The 18,431-nt window shown below is 46.3% G+C and overlaps 1 protein-coding gene across 1 annotated transcript in view; it reads right to left on the reverse strand.

Moving 5' to 3' along the window:
- Positions 1–724: 724 nt before the first annotated feature.
- Positions 725–18,431, reverse strand: part of LOC139474119 (methylosome protein WDR77-like) — a 59,124-nt gene continuing 41,417 nt past the window's right edge. The window contains exons 5-8 of the mRNA XM_071256993.1: positions 16,303–16,428; positions 12,469–12,652; positions 12,103–12,180; positions 725–1,875 (exon numbers count right to left, since the gene is read on the reverse strand). Coding sequence (XP_071113094.1) covers positions 1,677–1,875; positions 12,103–12,180; positions 12,469–12,652; positions 16,303–16,428 — 587 coding nt within the window. The 3' untranslated portion in view covers positions 725–1,676. The remainder of the gene's footprint in view (positions 1,876–12,102; positions 12,181–12,468; positions 12,653–16,302; positions 16,429–18,431) is intronic.

The following is an 18,431-nucleotide window of genomic DNA, read 5'->3' on the forward strand; positions in this document are numbered from 1 at the left end:
CGGCAACAAACAGGTGGGACGTACGGACGGACGGACGGTCGTGAATACTATATCCCCCGCTTCGCGCTTTCGCGCGGCGGGGGATAATTAGAAAAATCCCAAAATATCAAAAGGCACCACTTCAGTATGTGCCTGATAGATTTGCCAAGTTTCGATCAAATACACAGAATGGTTTTGGAATTCTGCCCCGGAAAAGGAAATGATTACGGACGGACAGACGGACGGACAGACAGACTGGCTGATCGCTATATCCCCCGCATTGTATGCCGGGGGGATAACAAGCCACTGTGCCAGCCATGTTGCTGTTTTATCTAATCGAATAAAAATTCTGAGCCGTTTTTACGAGTCACCACAGCTGGGATCATTCAAACAAAGTTTCAGCTCGATAGATTACAAACAGATGGATGGACATGAACATCATTAACTCAAATCACCTCAAATCAGGGGAGCTAATAGAGAAGATGGCAACAAGTAAATGGGTTTGAACAACAACAAAACCAAGAATCATGTTCCTTTGCTTGACAGTGAAACATACACTCAACATGCTATTGCTGGAAAGAAGTGGCACCATTTGAAGGATATCCTCCAATGTGAATAATGTTGGCATACCTTGTTTTACTAGGCTGCTAAATAAGGCGTGTGCACTCCAATGCATTCTCTTAACCTGGGACTGACTGGGCAGCAACAAATGTCCCAATACACTCAACCAAACACAGACATCAGTCACAGTTTATTTGTATATTATGTCCATACAAAACTCAAGGTGCACCATGGTGAATGTCGTCTTACTAGTTAACAGGCTGACACATGTCAGATTATACAGACATAGCACTTTAATATCAATCATCACAGATCCTTTGTGAACTTGCCCAACATGACACAAAATACAACCAATGCCAGAAAGAGTCTCCACTGAAGAGGTATTTAATATTTTGATATGTACTGATTTCAAATGCATAATCTGATGGCAACAAATAGCTTTCTAACTGACAATAAAGAGGCAGAGAGGGCTTGAGTTGTATCAAGATGGGGAGTTGATACTGTATCTGCTGAGAGATGTCATGGGGGTATACACAAGGTTGAAATGTATAGCTGTTCATATGAAGCATCTGTGAACCACCCACAGGGAGAAAAGGGAATGATGGTCTGCAATAGGGGAGGTGGAATACAATATCAAACATGATAATGACACCAACAGCTTTCAGGATTGTGATTAAAAGGGAAGTAGGGCAAATTTCCACAAACAAGCTTCACTCATTCCATTACTGAACAGTACAAGAGAATGTTTCGATACAGTATCTTATAGAAACCTACAAGACACACTGTCCTGGCTCTGTCACTCACAGCTCTTGCACATACTTTACAAACACTCCCACAAGCAGACTTGTGTCTACACATACTCCCCCAGACACTCCACCTTCACCGACTGCCTGCAGTAGGCCTACAACCAGGTGTCAACTATACAGCAATCATGAGGGAAAGTCATATTAGGTGACCGTTGCTATTGAAATCACAGGAGACTGTCCCAGTGAGTGGTATGAGCTGTAACACAGGAGACTGTCCCAGAGGCTGGTGTGGGCTTAACACAGGAGACCGTCTACACAGTGAGCAGTGCTGCCTGAGATGACCCCACTTGTAATGCTACTCCTCTTCATGCTGCTGCTCATATAGTGTGGCTAGCTCTGCTGATCCTCAATTAACTGTCCCTTCTCCGGGATCACTCCATTCACTTCCATCACAACAGCCTTGGTCCTGTCGCTCTTGGAATTAATGTCGTGTTTGACGACTTGGGAGTCCCAGCCACAGGTGTACAGACAGTCACTGCCAAACCAGGTGAGACCCTGCACAAAGTCTGAGTGACAACACACACTGTAGCTGAAATGAAGTAAACAAAAAGACTCAATCCTTGTACATGTTAGGAGAAACAATTGAGATGAATCGCCATCTGTTGTGTCCCCTTCCAAGATGTGTCCTTCCCATGTGACTTTATTTCCAAGGTGTCCCTCCCTCCATGTGTCCCAACCCCACCCCACCCCCACCACTGTATTCCCTCCATGTGTTTCCCCTCCCACTGTACTCCATCCATGTGCTCCCCCCCCACCACAAGCCATCATATTCCCTCCATGTGTCCCAACCCCACCCTACCCCACCACTGTATTCCCTCCATGTGTTTCCCCTCCCACTGTACTCCATCCATGTGCTCCCCCCCCACCACAAGCCATCATATTCCCTCCATGTGTCCCCACCCCACCACTGTATTCCCTCCATGTGTTTCCCCTCCCACTGTACTCCATCCATGTGTTCCCCCCCCACCACAAGCCATCATATTCCCTCCATGTGTCCCCACCCCACCCTACCCCCCACCACTGTATTCCCTCCATGTGTTTCCCCTCCCACTGTACTCCATCCATGTGCTCCCCCCCCCACCACAAGCCATCATATTCCCTACATGTGTTACCCCAACTACTGTATTTCCTCCATGTGTTCCCCCTCCCACTGTACTCCATCCATGTGCTCCCCCCCACCACAAGCCATCATATTCCCTACATGTGTTACCCCAACTACTGTATTCCCTCCATGTGTCCCCACCCAACCCCACCCCCACCACTGTATTCCCTCCATGTGTTCCCCCTCCCACTGTACTCCATCCATGTGCTCCCCCCCCACCACAAGCCATCATATTCCCTACATGTGTTACCCCCAACTACTGTATTCCCTCCATGTGTCCCCACCCAACCCCACCCCCACCACTGTATTCCCTCCATGTGTTTCCCCTCCCACTGTACTCCATCCATGTGCTCCCCCCCCCACCACAAGCCATCATATTCCCTACATGTGTTACCCCAACTACTGTATTTCCTCCATGTGTTCCCCCTCCCACTGTACTCCATCCATGTGCTCCCCCCCACCACAAGCCATCATATTCCCTACATGTGTTACCCCAACTACTGTATTCCCTCCATGTGTCCCCACCCAACCCCACCCCCACCACTGTATTCCCTCCATGTGTTCCCCCTCCCACTGTACTCCATCCATGTGCTCCCCCCCCACCACAAGCCATCATATTCCCTACATGTGTTACCCCAACTACTGTATTCCCTCCATGTGTCCCCACCCAACCCCACCCCCACCACTGTATTCCCTCCATGTGTTTCCCCTCCCACTGTACTCCATCCATGTGCTCCCCCCCCACCACAAGCCATCATATTCCCTACATGTGTTACCCCAACTACTGTATTTCCTCCACATGTTTCCCCACCCACTTTTTTTCCCTCCACATGTTTCCCCTCTCTTTGTAGCCTGCAACCTCAGGTTTGTGTATGGAGATCCAATTGGACAAAAAGAGGACATCGTTGTACCAACCACTTGGTATGATCATGCCAGACATCAGTGGTTTGTCCAGACAAGTGCAAAGACAGAACAAGTAAAATTCTAAATGTGTTATCAGTAATAGGTATTCAATGCATATTTACCGAAAAGTAAGAGAAAAATATTTTAAAAATCAACAACAAAATATCAGAAATGATATTCTAAGATTGTTTTTAAAAAAAAATTGGATGACAATAATTTGTCACAAAATGGAAAAGTGTTAAAAGTCAACAATAAATATATAACAAGCATGAAATACTCACAACCCCCGCCAATATGACATGTTGGGTGTGTGCAATGCATAAGCTCCTATGCACTATGTTCACTGGGCCTTTTTGTAAAGAAATATACTATGTTTTTCAAGATCTGCTCCGGAAACGAGGACTACTTCCATTTTCAGTCTAGATCAAAGTCGTTGCCATGGAAACTCGAAAAATAACTTTAAAAAAAATCCCAAACTATCAAAAGGCACCAGTTCACCACTAGACCCATCAATGTGCCAAGTTTGGTGAAGAAATATGGAACGGTTTTCAAGATCTGCTCCGGAAACAAGGACGGACAGCATACATTCCTATATTCCTCGAAAAATAAAAAAATTAAAAAACCCAAACTATCAAAAGGCACCAGTCCACCACTTGATCTATCTATGTGCCAAGTATAGTGAAGAAATATGGTACGGTTTTCAAGATCTGCTCCGGAAACGAGGACTACCGCCATTTTCAGTCTAAATCAAAGTCGTTGCCATGGAACCTCGAAAAACTATTTTTTTAAAAATCCCAAACTATCAAAAGGCACCAGTTCAACACTAGATCTATCTATGTGCCAAGTTTGGTGAAGAAATATGGTATGGTTTTCAAGATCTGCCCCGGAAACGAAATGTGACGGCAGGATGTAAGGACGGCCGGACGGCCGGACAGCACCCATTCCTATATCCCCCTTCCACTTCGTGGCGGGGGATAAAAAGCACTCCTAGTATGCCCAAAGTATGTATTTATCTTTTGGCTACTAGTGAAGAATGTATTTCTAAGTTTGGCATTATGGCCCTTTTGATCTCCCAATAGTTTCTGGGCACAGAGCGGGAAAAAATGTGCGGACTACGTAACTTCCGTTACCTTCTTAGTCTCCATGAATATGCAGATGATCTAGTTCAGGTCAATAGAGAAAGTGTAATTGGGAAACTGCGATATTGTTGGCCATTGACAGATGGGAGTAAAAAAGATGCCAGAAGTAAGTATCAACACATTAATAACTTACTCCTTACTTACAGCAGACGGAACATTCCGAGGAAACTGAAATTGTTTACAAAGTGAGCACTTACTGGTTACTGATTTGCATTAATAGACAGCCGCTAAGAGGTGTCTCGCGTGAACTACCGGAAATCACAAATGCCGCGGTACAATGAATGCTCCGGTACCATGGGGTTCAAGTATATTCCCTTTCCACTGTATTCCCTCCAAGTTTCCCCGCTCACTATATTCCCTTTCCACTGTATTCCCTAGACATGTTTCCCCTCACTGTATTCTCCACCTACTGTATTCCCTTTCCACGTTTCCCTACCTACTGTATTCCCTCCACGTTTCCCCACCTACTGAATTCCCTCCACATGTTTCCCCTCTCACTGTATTCCCTTTCAAAAGTATTCCCTCCACGTTTCTCCTCAATGTATTCCCCACCTACTGTATTCCCTCAATGTTTCCCCTTTCAATGTATTCCCCTCTCACTGTATTCCCTGCACATGTTTCCCCACCTACTGTATTCCCTCCACGTGTTACCCCTCTCACTGTATTCCCTTTACACTGTATTCCCTCCACGTTTCTCCTCAATGTATTCCCCTCTCACTGTATTCCCTCCACATGTTACCCCTCTCACTGTATTCCCTCCACGTGTTACCCCTCTCACTGTATTCCCTTTACACTGTATTCCCTCCACGTTTCTCCTCAATGTATTCCCCACCTACTGTATTCCCTCCACATGTTACCCCTCTCACTGTATTCCCTCCACGTGTTACCCCTTTCACTGTATTCCCTTTACACTGTATTCCCTCCGTTTCTCCTCAATGTATTCCCCACCTACTGTATTCCCTCCACATGTTACCCTTCTCACTGTATTCCCTCCACGTGTTACCCCTTTCACTGTATTCCCATTACACTGTATTCCCTCCACGTTTCTCCTCAATGTATTCCCCACCTACTGTATTCCCTCCACGTTACCCCTCTCACTGTATTCCCTCCACATGCTACCCCTCTCACTGTAATCCCTCCACATGTTACCCCTCTCACTGTATTCCCTCCACGTGTTACCCCTCTCACTGTATTCCCTCCACGTGTTACCCCTCTCACTGTATTCACTCCACGTTACATCTCTCACTGTATTCCCTCCACGTGTTTCCCCTCTCACTGTATTCACTCCATGTTACATCTCTCACTGTATTCCCTCCACGTGTTTCCCTTCTCACTGTATTCACTCCACGTTACATCTCTCACTGTATTCCCTCCACGTGTTTCCCCTCTCAAAGAATTCACTCCACATGTTACCCCTCTCACTGTATTCCCTCCACATGTTTCCCCTCTCACAGAATTCACTCCACATGTTACCCCTCTCACTGTATTCCCTCCACGTGTTTCCCCTCTCACTGTATTCCCTCCACGTGTTACCCCTCTCACTGTATTCCCTGCACATTTTACCCCACCCACTTTCTTCCCTACACGTGTTACCCCTCTCACTGTATTCACTCCACGTGTTACCCCTCTCACTGTATTCACTCCACGTTACATCTCTCACTGTATTCACTCCACATGTTACCCCTCTCACTGTATTCCCTCCACATGTTATCCCTCTCACTGTATTCCCTCCACGTGTTACCCCTCTCACTGTATTCCCTCCACATGTTACCCCTCTCACTGTATTCCCTCCACATTTTATCCCTCTCACTGTATTCCCTCCACCTGTTTCCCCTCTCACTGTATTCCCTTCACATGTTACCCCTCTCACTGTATTCCCTCCACGTGTTACCCCTCTCACTGTATTCCCTCCACGTGTTTCCCCTCTCACTGTATTCCCTCCACATGTTACCCCTCTCACTGTATTCCCTCCACATGTTATCCCTCCACGTGTTTCCCCTCTCACTGTATTCCCTTCACATGTTACCCCTCTCACTGTATTCCCTCCACGTGTTACCCCTCTCACTGTATTCCCTCCACGTGTTTCCCCTCTCACTGTATTCCCTCCACATGTTACCCCTCTCACAGAATTCACTCCACATGTTTCCCCTCTCATTGTATTCACTCCACGTTACATCTCTCACTGTATTCACTCCACATGTTACCCCTCTCACTGTATTCCCTCCACGTGTTACCCCTCTCACTGTATTCCCTCCACGTGTTTCCCCTCTCACTGTATTCCCTCCACATGTTATCCCTCCACGTGTTACCCCTCTCACTGTATTCCCTCCACGTGTTTCCCCTCTCATTGTATTCCCTTTACACTGTATTCCCTCCACGTTTCTCCTCAATGTATTCCCCACCTACTGTATTCCCTCCACGTTACCCTTCTCACTGTATTCCCTCCACGTGTTACCCCTTTCACTGTATTCCCTTTACACTGTATTCCCTCCACGTTTCTCCTCAATGTATTCCCCACCTACTGTATTCCCTCCACGTTACCCCTCTCACTGTATTCCCTCCACATGCTACCCCTCTCACTGTAATCCCTCCACATGTTACCCCTCTCACTGTATTCCCTCCACGTTATCCCTCTCACTGTATTCCCTCCACGTGTTACCCCTCTCACTGTATTCACTCCACGTTACATCTCTCACTGTATTCCCTCCACGTGTTTCCCTTCTCACTGTATTCACTCCACGTTACATCTCTCACTGTATTCCCTCCACGTGTTTCCCCTCTCACTGTATTCACTCCACGTTACATCTCTCACTGTATTCCCTCCACGTGTTTCCCCTCTCAAAGAATTCACTCCACATGTTACCCCTCTCACTGTATTCCCTCCACGTGTTTCCCCTCTCACTGTATTCCCTCCACGTTTCCCCTCTCACTGTATTCACTCCACGTTTCCCCTCTCACTGTATTCCCTCCATGTTTCCCCTCTCACTGTATTCCCTCCACGTTTCCCCTCTCACTGTATTCCCTCCACATATTACCCCACCCACTTTCTTCCCTACACGTTTCCCCTCTCACCGTATTCCCTCCACGTTTCCACTCTCACTGTATTCCCTCCCCACTGTATTCCCTCCATGTGATTCCCTTCCCACTGTATTCCCTCCATGTGATTCCCTTCCCATTCTATTCCCTCCATGTGATTCCCTTCCCACTGTATTCACTCCATGGATTCCCCTCTTCACTGTATTCACTCCAGGACTTCCCCTCGCACTTATTCACTCTAGGTATTCCCCTCTCACTGTATTCACTCTAGGTATTCCTCTCTCACTGTATTCACTCTAGGTATTCCTCTCTCACTGTATTCACTCTAGGTATTCCTCTCTCACTGTATTCACTATCGGTATTCCCCTCTTCACTGTATTCACTCTCGGTATTCCCCTCTCACTGTATTCACTCTCCGTATTCCCCTCTAACTGTATTCACTCCAGGTATTCCTCTCTCACTGTATTCACTCCAGGTATTCCTCTCTCAGTGTATTCACTATAGGTATTCCTCTCTCACTGTATTCACTCTAGGTATTCCCCTCTCACTGTATTCACTCTCCGTATTCCCCTCTCACTGTATTCACTCTAGGTATTCCTCTCTCACTGTATTCTTTCTCGGCATTCCTCTCTCACTGTATTCTTTCTCGGCATTCCTCTCTCACTGTATTCACTCCAGGTATTCCTCTCACTGTATTCTTTCTCGGCATTCCTCTCTCACTGTATTCACTCCAGGTATTCCTCTCTCACTGTATTCACTCCAGGTATTCCTCTCTCACTGTATTCACTCCAGGTATTCCTCTCTCACTGTATTCACTCTAGGTATTCCTCTCACTGTATTCACTCTCGTATCCCCTCTCACTGTATTCCCTCGATGTAATTCCCTTCCCACTGTATTCATTCTAGGTATTCCCCTCTCACTGTATTCACTCTCGGTATTCCCCTCTCACTGTATTCACTCTCGGTATTCCCCTCTCACTGTATTCACTCTCGGTATTCCCCTCTCACTGTATTCTTTCTCGGCATTCCTCTCTCACTGTATTCACTCCAGGTATTCCTCTCTCACTGTATTCACTCTCGGTATTCCCCTCTCACTGTATTCACTCTCGGTATTCCCCTCTCACTGTATTCCCTCGATGTAATTCCCTTCCCACTGTATTCACTCTAGGTATTCCCCTCTCACTGTATTCACTCTCGGTATTCCCCTCTCACTGTATTCACTCTCGGTATTCCCCTCTCACTGTATTCACTCCAGGTATTCCTGTTTAAAACATGGACTATAAGCCACCAGAAACAAAAGATAGGCGACCACGTTAAGATTGGGATTGGGATTACGTCGCCTCAGCTTCCTGCACGATGTACCCCAGCAGGATTTATGTCATCACTTTAGCGACTGGCAGTAATACACAATAGTAAAAAAGGCTTAGCAATGAATTGGCTTAAAACACTGGTTGATGATAGTTACATCAATCATGTCTCACAGGGGGGCCAATCATTTTACGGTACTTTCACTCTTTCAACACCGTAGGCCGGTACACCGGCCACAAAGCCTCGAGTCCCCAGACACCGTAAGCCAGTAGACTGGCCAAGCCGTAGTCACGTGAAAATAGTATATAATTTATGAACCTACCTGTTAAATCTATCACATTTCACAATGCCAGAATTTAACATTTTTTGTTGATAAATTAAAAAATTAATCACTTTTTCCCACAATGCAACTGCAAATAAAATTCTCAGACACACACTTCAACAACAGGTCCACATCGAACATGTCAAAGAGCAAAACAAAGACGTTTCAACATGTTCAAGTAAATCTTTAAATATATTATACAAAGTAAAAAATCAAATCAACAAAAATAAATCTTTTCATTCGATCGCGTGTAATGTAAGTCAAATGACATCTCGGCTTTTGTCGCCTTGAATTCTCAGCTCGGATACGATGTTTAATGCAAAAGTATGCATGAAAAATCTTTGTCACAGCTCGTAACCTTGCACGATACATTCACGAAGTTCCATATTTTTAATATAGATCGCGATGTCCTGCCTAAAATGTTTAGAATAACATGATTTAACAAAATTCTCTCGTCAACTTCTGAAAATTTATCATACACCAGGACGGTACCATAGCTGTAATTTGATTAGCTGCTTTAGGTCACATGCTCAAATTTGACCAATCACGAACCTTGTAGCAGATTTCAGCAAGAAAGCGTCATTAGAAACCAATTTGTACCAATGAAAGTGCATATTGCACATACGAAATGCCTCCAGCGATGTTACGACCGTGAAGATGAAAAAAAAAAGCTTTCCAGCAATGTGTCATATGGCACTCTTTGATGAACGTGCCATTCATACGAAGCTTCGAAAAAGGAGGTATTACTTCATGTTACTGAGTGGACAGCCGCTGTTATCAGGAAATGGGTGATGACAGATACTTATTCATTACTCTTTTTAAAATAATTTTCCAATTGCGTCAACAATGAAAATAAAGGGGTGTCCCCACTGCTTCCATGTAGGCTCTGAGGGTAATAATGGGACATAGCAGAAGCTCATCCTGGTCCTCCCCTCGGGTTTAACGCCGCTTTTAACGGTATTCCAGTTATAATGCGGCTTGTCAGATTAATGTGGGAGGAAAGCTCGAAGGGATGCAGGTCTCAGACGTTTACCATTTCGGTGAAACCCACAAGCACGGGTATGGTGCTGACAAACCTAGAAACATAATCGGGGCGAACAGGGATTCAAACTCACAATCATAGGTTTCTGGCATGCCGAAGGGACACAACTCTGCACAGCGAATTGCGGAGCCTTAGACGACTGGGCCACCCGTGCCCCCTCCACCCCAATGATGGAATTGAGGGGTGGTATGGTAAAGTGTCTGTCTGGCTTGGCTGTTGATCTTTGGCAACAAAATTCCCAGCTCAGACCAAGATGGATGGACCCTCTGGAGCCTTGTTCCCACAGTGACAACTAGAGGATGGAGCTCGCAAACTCTGGCTGTAGTAGTTTTTTCTGAGTCAGGTGTTGAAAGGGGGTCCTGTTGAGTGGTTCATAGAGACGTGGTCTGAGGTGCCTTAGGACAACATTCAAATCTCATGTCGGAGGACAGAACTTCAACTTCTGGTCCTCCAACTTGAAACTCCTAATGAAACTCCAGCTTTCAAATTTGCGACAGCTTGCTGTCTTGAGCAATAGTGCAAACACTGTTGTTGGCAGACAGGTACGTGGCTGTAGCCTACAAAACGTTGATAGCGCCTACAGCAAACGACCAAGGCGTGAAGCTGAAACTGCTCTAGAGTCGTAAGGGTTCTGAAGCAGGTTGGACCACTTAGGAGCCTTAGAGCGATGTTCAGCAGGACCAGGAAATCAGATTCTGGCAGGTCTGCGCAGTGCCAAAAGGGTAAAAAACATGTTGTCAGTTGTGTTGATCTTTTCGATCACTTTGGGCAGGATCACTCCGGCCTCCAACAGATTTAAATGGTAGAAGTAGAGCTCGAGTGGGTCAATCCCTGTTTGTTGATGAACCAGACAACTGTTGTGTTGTCCATGGCGGTCATCAGCATGGCTTTGGTCTATTGGTATTCCGAATTATGTACTGCCAGGATGATGGCTTTCAATTCTAAACTGCGTTTGGTCTATAGACCCTGAGGCTGTCTGATCTCAGAAGTGGGCTCCCCACCTTTGGAGTGGGACGTCTGCAAACAGGTGATGGGACACCTTGAACTCTATCAACGAGACACCTTCTAAGGCATCCGACCCTTTCAATTCAAGGAAAATGGCAGTTAGCATGAAAACAATTCACGAGGTAGTGGCATGATTTTTTACTTCCATGATTTGAAAATGCTAAATAATGTACTCTTATGATTAAGCAGGATAAAATGAACTCAGTTTGAAATTGACCACAAAAAAGATGCGGCAAAAGAAAAGATTTTGTATCCACGTCCTGCTAAGGTAGAATAGAATATTGACATAGAGCCGGTGTGTCTTGTGGCACAGGATACCACGGAGGTCATGTTGGCCAGGAAGAGCTACTGGAGATGCTTGTTAGATCTTCATTCACTTCAAGTTAGGACTTTGTTTGTAAGAGCAATATGCAATATGTAATGTGGGCCAAGTAAGAAATACATTTACAAATATTTGGACTTTCCTGATTTTGACTTCATGGAAATTAGATCAGGGCCCACTTGCACAAAGCTATTTGCGCTAAGAATATTGTAAGCCTATGTTAAAGTATGGGAGTTACGATCATCTTAGCGCTAAGATCGTTTTGTGCAAGTTGGCCCAGATCAAACGGTTATAGTTAAGTTCGATGTTTTGATGCAAATGTTATTATTGAAGCAACCTGCTATCACCCTTAATAAAATATCATGGAATTCTATGTCTACAGGCTTGGTGATATTGTTTGCTGACTAGTCATTATAGTTCAAAGGCAAGGCTATTCAAAATTATTTTCATTACTCTTTTTGACCAGGGGTCAACATTCGCATTAATTTGGTGAAGGATAAATTTCTTGATTTACAGTAACCCAGCAAACTTTCTTTATTACTAAAGTTGTATACCCTGGTGCACTATCCACCACTAACCTGCTGGTTATGGAGTCATCGTCCACTGCAGCTACCACCGTCCTACAGTCCTCACCCACTGAGCCCAGCAAACTTGGTCTGTCAACACAACAATGGCAACATGTAGCTAAAACAAATCCAGGAGAGAAACCAGCAGTTAATTCCCTTGTCAGCTGAAACTGTCACAGAAAATATAGTTTGATTGGTTTATAGGCGTTCCAAAGTTACATGCAATGTGCCGTGCGTATCAGTAGTACTTACTTGGAAGAACTACTTTGCTGATAGCATAACAGCATCATTTCAATGTCCATTGTGTTTACCTCTTAATTCCATCAAAGTGCAAAGCGGATCCTGAATCTCTTCTTCCTACCTTGAGCTGGTACTTACTTGCCCTGGCAGAACTCTGTGCGTTGTACCCTGCGTGTGTGCGGTGTATAAGCCCGGACAGTGTCGGCCACCATCCTGACATCCAGCACCACCATCTGGCCAACCTCGCTGCCTATGGCTGTTGTGTGCTGTGAGCCGGGCTGCCAGGAGGAGCAGGTTGGGGCTCCCTGCAGACGTGGACACTCTGCCAACACAAGCAATAACTATACACCAGGCAGGCAGGCAGGCAGGCAGGCAGGCAGGCAGTAGGCTAGAACAGTTACATCACAACCAGTTGATGTTCAGTCTGGCCCTAGAAGTATACCACTTTGGTGAAAACCATGGGTTCGGTGCTAACAGAGTTGTGCTCACAACTAACAGATCCTCACACTCTATGGGGCACAACCAGCAGATTCTCACACTCTAGGGGGCACAACCAGCAAATTCACACTCTAGGGGACACAACCAGCAGATTCTCACGCTCTAGGGGGTACAACCAGCAAATTCACACTCTATGGGGCACAACCAGCAGATTCTCACACTCTAGGGGGCACAACCAGCAAATTCACACTCTAGGGGACACAACCAGCAGATTCTCACGCTCTAGGGGGTACAACCAGCAAATTCACACTCTAGGGAGCACAATCAGCAGATTCTCACACTCTAGGTAGCACAATCAGCAGATTCTCACACTCTTAAGTAGCACAACCAGCAGATTCTCACACTCTAGGGGGCACAATCAGCAGATTCTCACTCTAGGGAGCACAATCAGCAGATTCTCACTCTAGGGAGCACAATCAGCAGATTCTCACACTATAGGGGGCACAACCAGCAGATTCTCACACTCTAGGGAGCACAATCAGCAAATTCACACTCTAGGGAGCACAATCAGCAGATTCTCACGCTCTAGGGGACACAATCAGCAGATTCTCACACTCTAGGGGGCACAATCAGCAGATTCTCACACTCTAGGGGACACAATCAGCAGATTCTCACACTCTAGGGGGCACAATCAGCAGATTCTCACACTCTAGGGGACACAATCAGCAGATTCTCACGCTCTAGGGGGCACAATCAGCAGATTCTCAGGCTCTAGGGGACACAATCAGCAGATTCTCACACTCTAGGGGACACAATCAGCAGATTCTCACGCTCTAGGGGACACAATCAGCAGATTCTCACACTCTAGGGAGCACAATCAGCAAATTCACACTCTAGGGAGCACAATCAGCAGATTCTCACGCTCTAGGGGACACAATCAGCAGATTCTCACACTCTAGGGGGCACAATCAGCAGATTCTCACACTCTAGGGGACACAATCAGCAGATTCTCACACTCTAGGGGGCACAATCAGCAGATTCTCACACTCTAGGGGACACAATCAGCAGATTCTCACGCTCTAGGGGGCACAATCAGCAGATTCTCACACTCCAGGGGGCACAACCAGCAGATTCTCACACTCTAGGGGGCACAATCAGCAAATTCACACTCTAGGGGACACAACCAGCATATTCACACTCTAGGGGACACAACCAGCAGATTCACACTCTAGGGGACACAACCAGCAGATTCTCACACTATAGGGGGCACAACCAGCAGATTCTCACGCTTTAGGGGGCACAACCAGCAAATTCACACTCTAGGGAGCACAATCAGCAGATTCTCACACTCTAGGGGGCACAACCAGCAAATTCACACTCTAGGGAGCACAATCAGCAGATTCTCACACTCTAGGGAGCACAACCAGCAAATTCACACTCTAGGGAGCACAATCAGCAGATTCTCACGCTCTAGGGAGCACAACCAGCAGATTCTCACACTCTAGGGGACACAACCAGCAAATGCTCACGCTCTAGGGGGCACAATCAGCAAATTCACCCTCTAGGGAGCACAATCAGCAGATTCTCACACTCTAGGGGGCACAACCAGCAGATTCTCACGCTCTAGGAGGCACAACCAGCAAATTCACACTCTAGGGAGCACAATCAGCAGATTCTCACGCTGAAGGGGGCACAACCAGCAGATTCTCACACTCTAGGGGACACAACCAGCAGATTCTCACACTCTAGGGGGCACAATCAGCAGATTCTCACACTCTAGGGGGCACAATCAGCAGATTCTCACTCTAGGGGACACAATCAGCAGATTCTCACGCTCTAGGGGGCACAACCAGCAAATTCACACTCTAGGGGACACAATCAGCAGATTCTCATGCTCTAGGGGGCACAACCAGCAGATTCACACTCTAGGGAGCACAATCAGCAGATTCTCATGCTCTAGGGGGCACAAACAGCAGATTCTCACACTCTAGGGAGCACAATCAGCAGATTCTCACACTCTAGGGGGGCACAATCAGCAGATTCTCACACTCTAGGGGACACAATCAGCAGATTCTCACGTTCTAGGGGACACAATCAGCAGATTCTCACGCTCTAGGGGGCACAATCAGCAGATTCTCACACTCTAGGGGACACAATCAGCAGATTCTCATGCTCTAGGGGGCACAAACAGCAGATTCACACTCTAGGGGACACAACCAGCAGATTCTCACGCTCTATGGGGCACAACCAGCAGATTCTCACACTCTAGGGGACACAACCAGCAGATTCTCACGCTTTAGGGGGCACAACCAGCAGATTCTCACTCTAGGGGACACAACCAGCAGATTCTCACACTCTATGGGGCACAACCAGCAGATTCTCACACTCTAGGGGACACAACCAGCAAATTCTCACGCTCTATGGGGCACAACCAGCAGATTCTCACACTCTAGGGGACACAATCAGCAGATTCTCACTCTAGGGGACACAATCAGCAGATTCTCACACTCTATGGGGCACAACCAGCAGATTCTCACACTCTAGGGGACACAACCAGCAAATTCTCACGCTCTAGGGGGCACAACCAGCAAATTCACGCTCTAGGGAGCACAATCAGCAGATTCTCACACTCTAGGGGGCACAATCAGCAGATTCTCACGCTGAAGGGGGCACAACCAGCAGATTCTCACACTCTAGGGGACACAACCAGCAGATTCTCACACTCTAGGGGACACAATCAGCAGATTCTCACTCTAGGGGACACAATCAGCAGATTCTCACACTCTAGGGGACACAATCAGCAGATTCTCACGCTCTAGGGGGCACAACCAGCAGATTCTCACACTCTAGGGGACACAATCAGCAGATTCTCACACTCTAGGGAGCACAACCAGCAGATTCTCACACTCTAGGGGGCACAATCAGCAGATCCTCACGCTCTAGGGGACACAACCAGCACATTCTCACACTCTAGGGGGCACAACCAGCAAATTCACACTCTACGGAGCACAATCAGCAGATTCTCACACTCTAGGGGGCACAATCAGCAGATTCTCACACTCTTATCTTATCTTAATGAATTAACTTGTAACTAGGTGAGGTGAAGTGAAATGGGGTTTAACGTCGCGTCCAAGATTATTGCACTTATATAGCGACGTGCACACACTCTATATGCACACATCGTATGTGTGTGGCTGCTTGTACTAGGCCGGACTGATGCCGATTTATAGTGCTAGCTCACGGAGATACCATGCCGCAGTTTAACATGAACACCCCACTCAAACACAGTATACCGACTCTGAGCCGACCAGTTCTTGTTTTAGCCCCTTAATGCCAAGCGCCAGACAGGGTAACAACAAGTACCATCTTTTAATGTCTTTTGGTATGACGCGGTCAGGGATCGAACCCCGGACCTTCCACTCTCCGGTCGGACGCTCTACCATTAGACCACAGAGGCAGTCTAACTTGTCACTAAAATGCAACTTGACTTTAATATTATTTTCAAACAGATCGGTTGAACTATTCTGATCTTACTGATAATACTGGCTGGCTTAGGTTTCCGCTGATCCCACAAGAGGACTGTTTTATCATGTCCACATGACAAGTAAATGTCGGCCTCGGTCGGGTGACAGTCAACGGACCACACTATATCAGAGTGGGCTGAAACAACAACATTTGACACAGTCTAACTATTGTAATACTCAACATCAATATGGTAACAACTTCTTCTTTATCTATAGAATCATTATGGAGATCATATGCAGCTTTATGTCAAAAGATGCCAGTATCACAAAACAATTTCTCACAACATGCAGCTATGTACTTAAAAGTGAAATTCTTTACCTAGACACAGAAACTAACACTAATGTTATGTCTCAAATCAAACTCATCATCATTATAAGGTTCAGCCTGACTTTCTTTTACAACTGTTATCATTAAGAAACTAGGAAAATCTAGATATTTTTTTTTATATATTTGTATATTTATCCTGCATTACTCCTTAATGCATCTACCGATTAATCTTGACAGAGAAGGAGCTGTGAGAGGTCTTGTGGAAGAAGAAGTTGGTACAACTGGATGAGCGGCTAACCCTATCACACAGCTCCCACGTGACCACGGAAGGGGTGATGTCAATGATCAACACATTACTGTACATCTGAGCACCCGAAGACATCGTGAGGATACAGCTCTGCAACAGGTGGGCCACTTTAGACGAAGTAATGCAGGATAAGTATACAAAGATAAATCTAGATTTTACTAGATTTTTTAACTTATCCCACATTACTCCTTAATGCATCTTTATCGGACGGTACGGTGGAGGGCATACATTCAGATGTGATCTTAAATAACTCTTTATAGACTCCAATCAATCAGCAACAGCCATGTCCACCATCAAGTGACCATTCCTGTCGGAAGGACACAAGAGAGTGAGGTATGCGTGATGTCCAGGTCAGCTCCGGACATGTGGAAGAATCATGTTGAGCCTTGGGGTGATGACCTGCTGGGCAAACACCAAAGGGCCAAAGCTGTAGATTACTTCTGCGTCTTCCAAGGCTTCCACTTCCAGTGGCTGGCAAAGAATGTATCTTAACGCCAGAAGCAGGGTGCGGATGGAACAGTTGATGTGAACAACCATGGCATAGGCGACTTCCCGGATCTCATGCAGATTGTTGACTCTAGGAAGGTCCAAACAAGCAGCCTTACAAGCCTGAAGAATGATGGCACAAAGCCATAGGGCAATCATGTTATGGCTGACATCAACCTGCGATGTCATAGATAATGGGATGAAAAGGCGGCGGCATTGTCCTTAATGATCTTGGAGAAAAGAATGAAACATCATACCACACGCACCAGACAGAGTAGAAGTTCCTGTTCATCTTCAACAACCACTATCGAAGATATGCACGGGATGGTGAAGGATCTATCCGGCTGTCCTGGAGTTGATTCTTGGCTATGAAGTCCCAGTAAAGCTCAAGATGAACTGTTCCATGCACACACTCCGTCGCAGTGGTGACTCCGCATAACACAGACTTTTCTCTTGTTTGTAAACAAACGCGCTTTTCAGAAATCAGTATAGAACGGACTAATGCAAGTATTTGGGGGCGCTTTACATATTGTTTTGCATAACTATATAGATATGCTACTACAACTGCGACAGTGAGTTGCATGACAATATATATTTATGCATCAAAGTGACCGTGTCGCTAGCTCTCCGTTGGGCTTCGATGACAGCACGTGGAGCCGTACAACCAATGTAAACATAGGTAGCCAGAACTGCAGGAAGATAGTCTCCTTGATATGGTTGGAGAAAGATGCCAAGTGGAGTGGCTCAAAGGGTCCGCCTCTCAGCAGGGTAAGCACCACATTCAGATCCCTAGCCAGGGGTGTGAACTTGGCCTTCTTCGAAAAGAGCAACACTTTGAGTTCAGGAATCTTGGTTATCTTTTGATCTCCAAGAACGGCTAAGGTTGAGTTCAGGGCCAGAAGGTATGTAGTAATGGTGCTGCCCTTCAGACAATGCTTGTGGTGCAGAAGAAGGAGGAATTCAGCCAAGAACTGGGATGACGCAGAGGTGGGATCCCATTGTTTCTCCCAGCAGAAACTCTCGAAGGAGCATCATAGATGTCCCTGGTAGAAGGTCTGTGCGCCAAGGTGATTTCCTT

This window comes from Haliotis cracherodii, unplaced genomic scaffold (assembly GCF_022045235.1).
Source record: "Haliotis cracherodii isolate W230 unplaced genomic scaffold, xgHalCrac1.p SCAF_3, whole genome shotgun sequence".
In the NCBI taxonomy this organism is placed as follows: Eukaryota; Metazoa; Mollusca; class Gastropoda; order Lepetellida; family Haliotidae; genus Haliotis; species Haliotis cracherodii.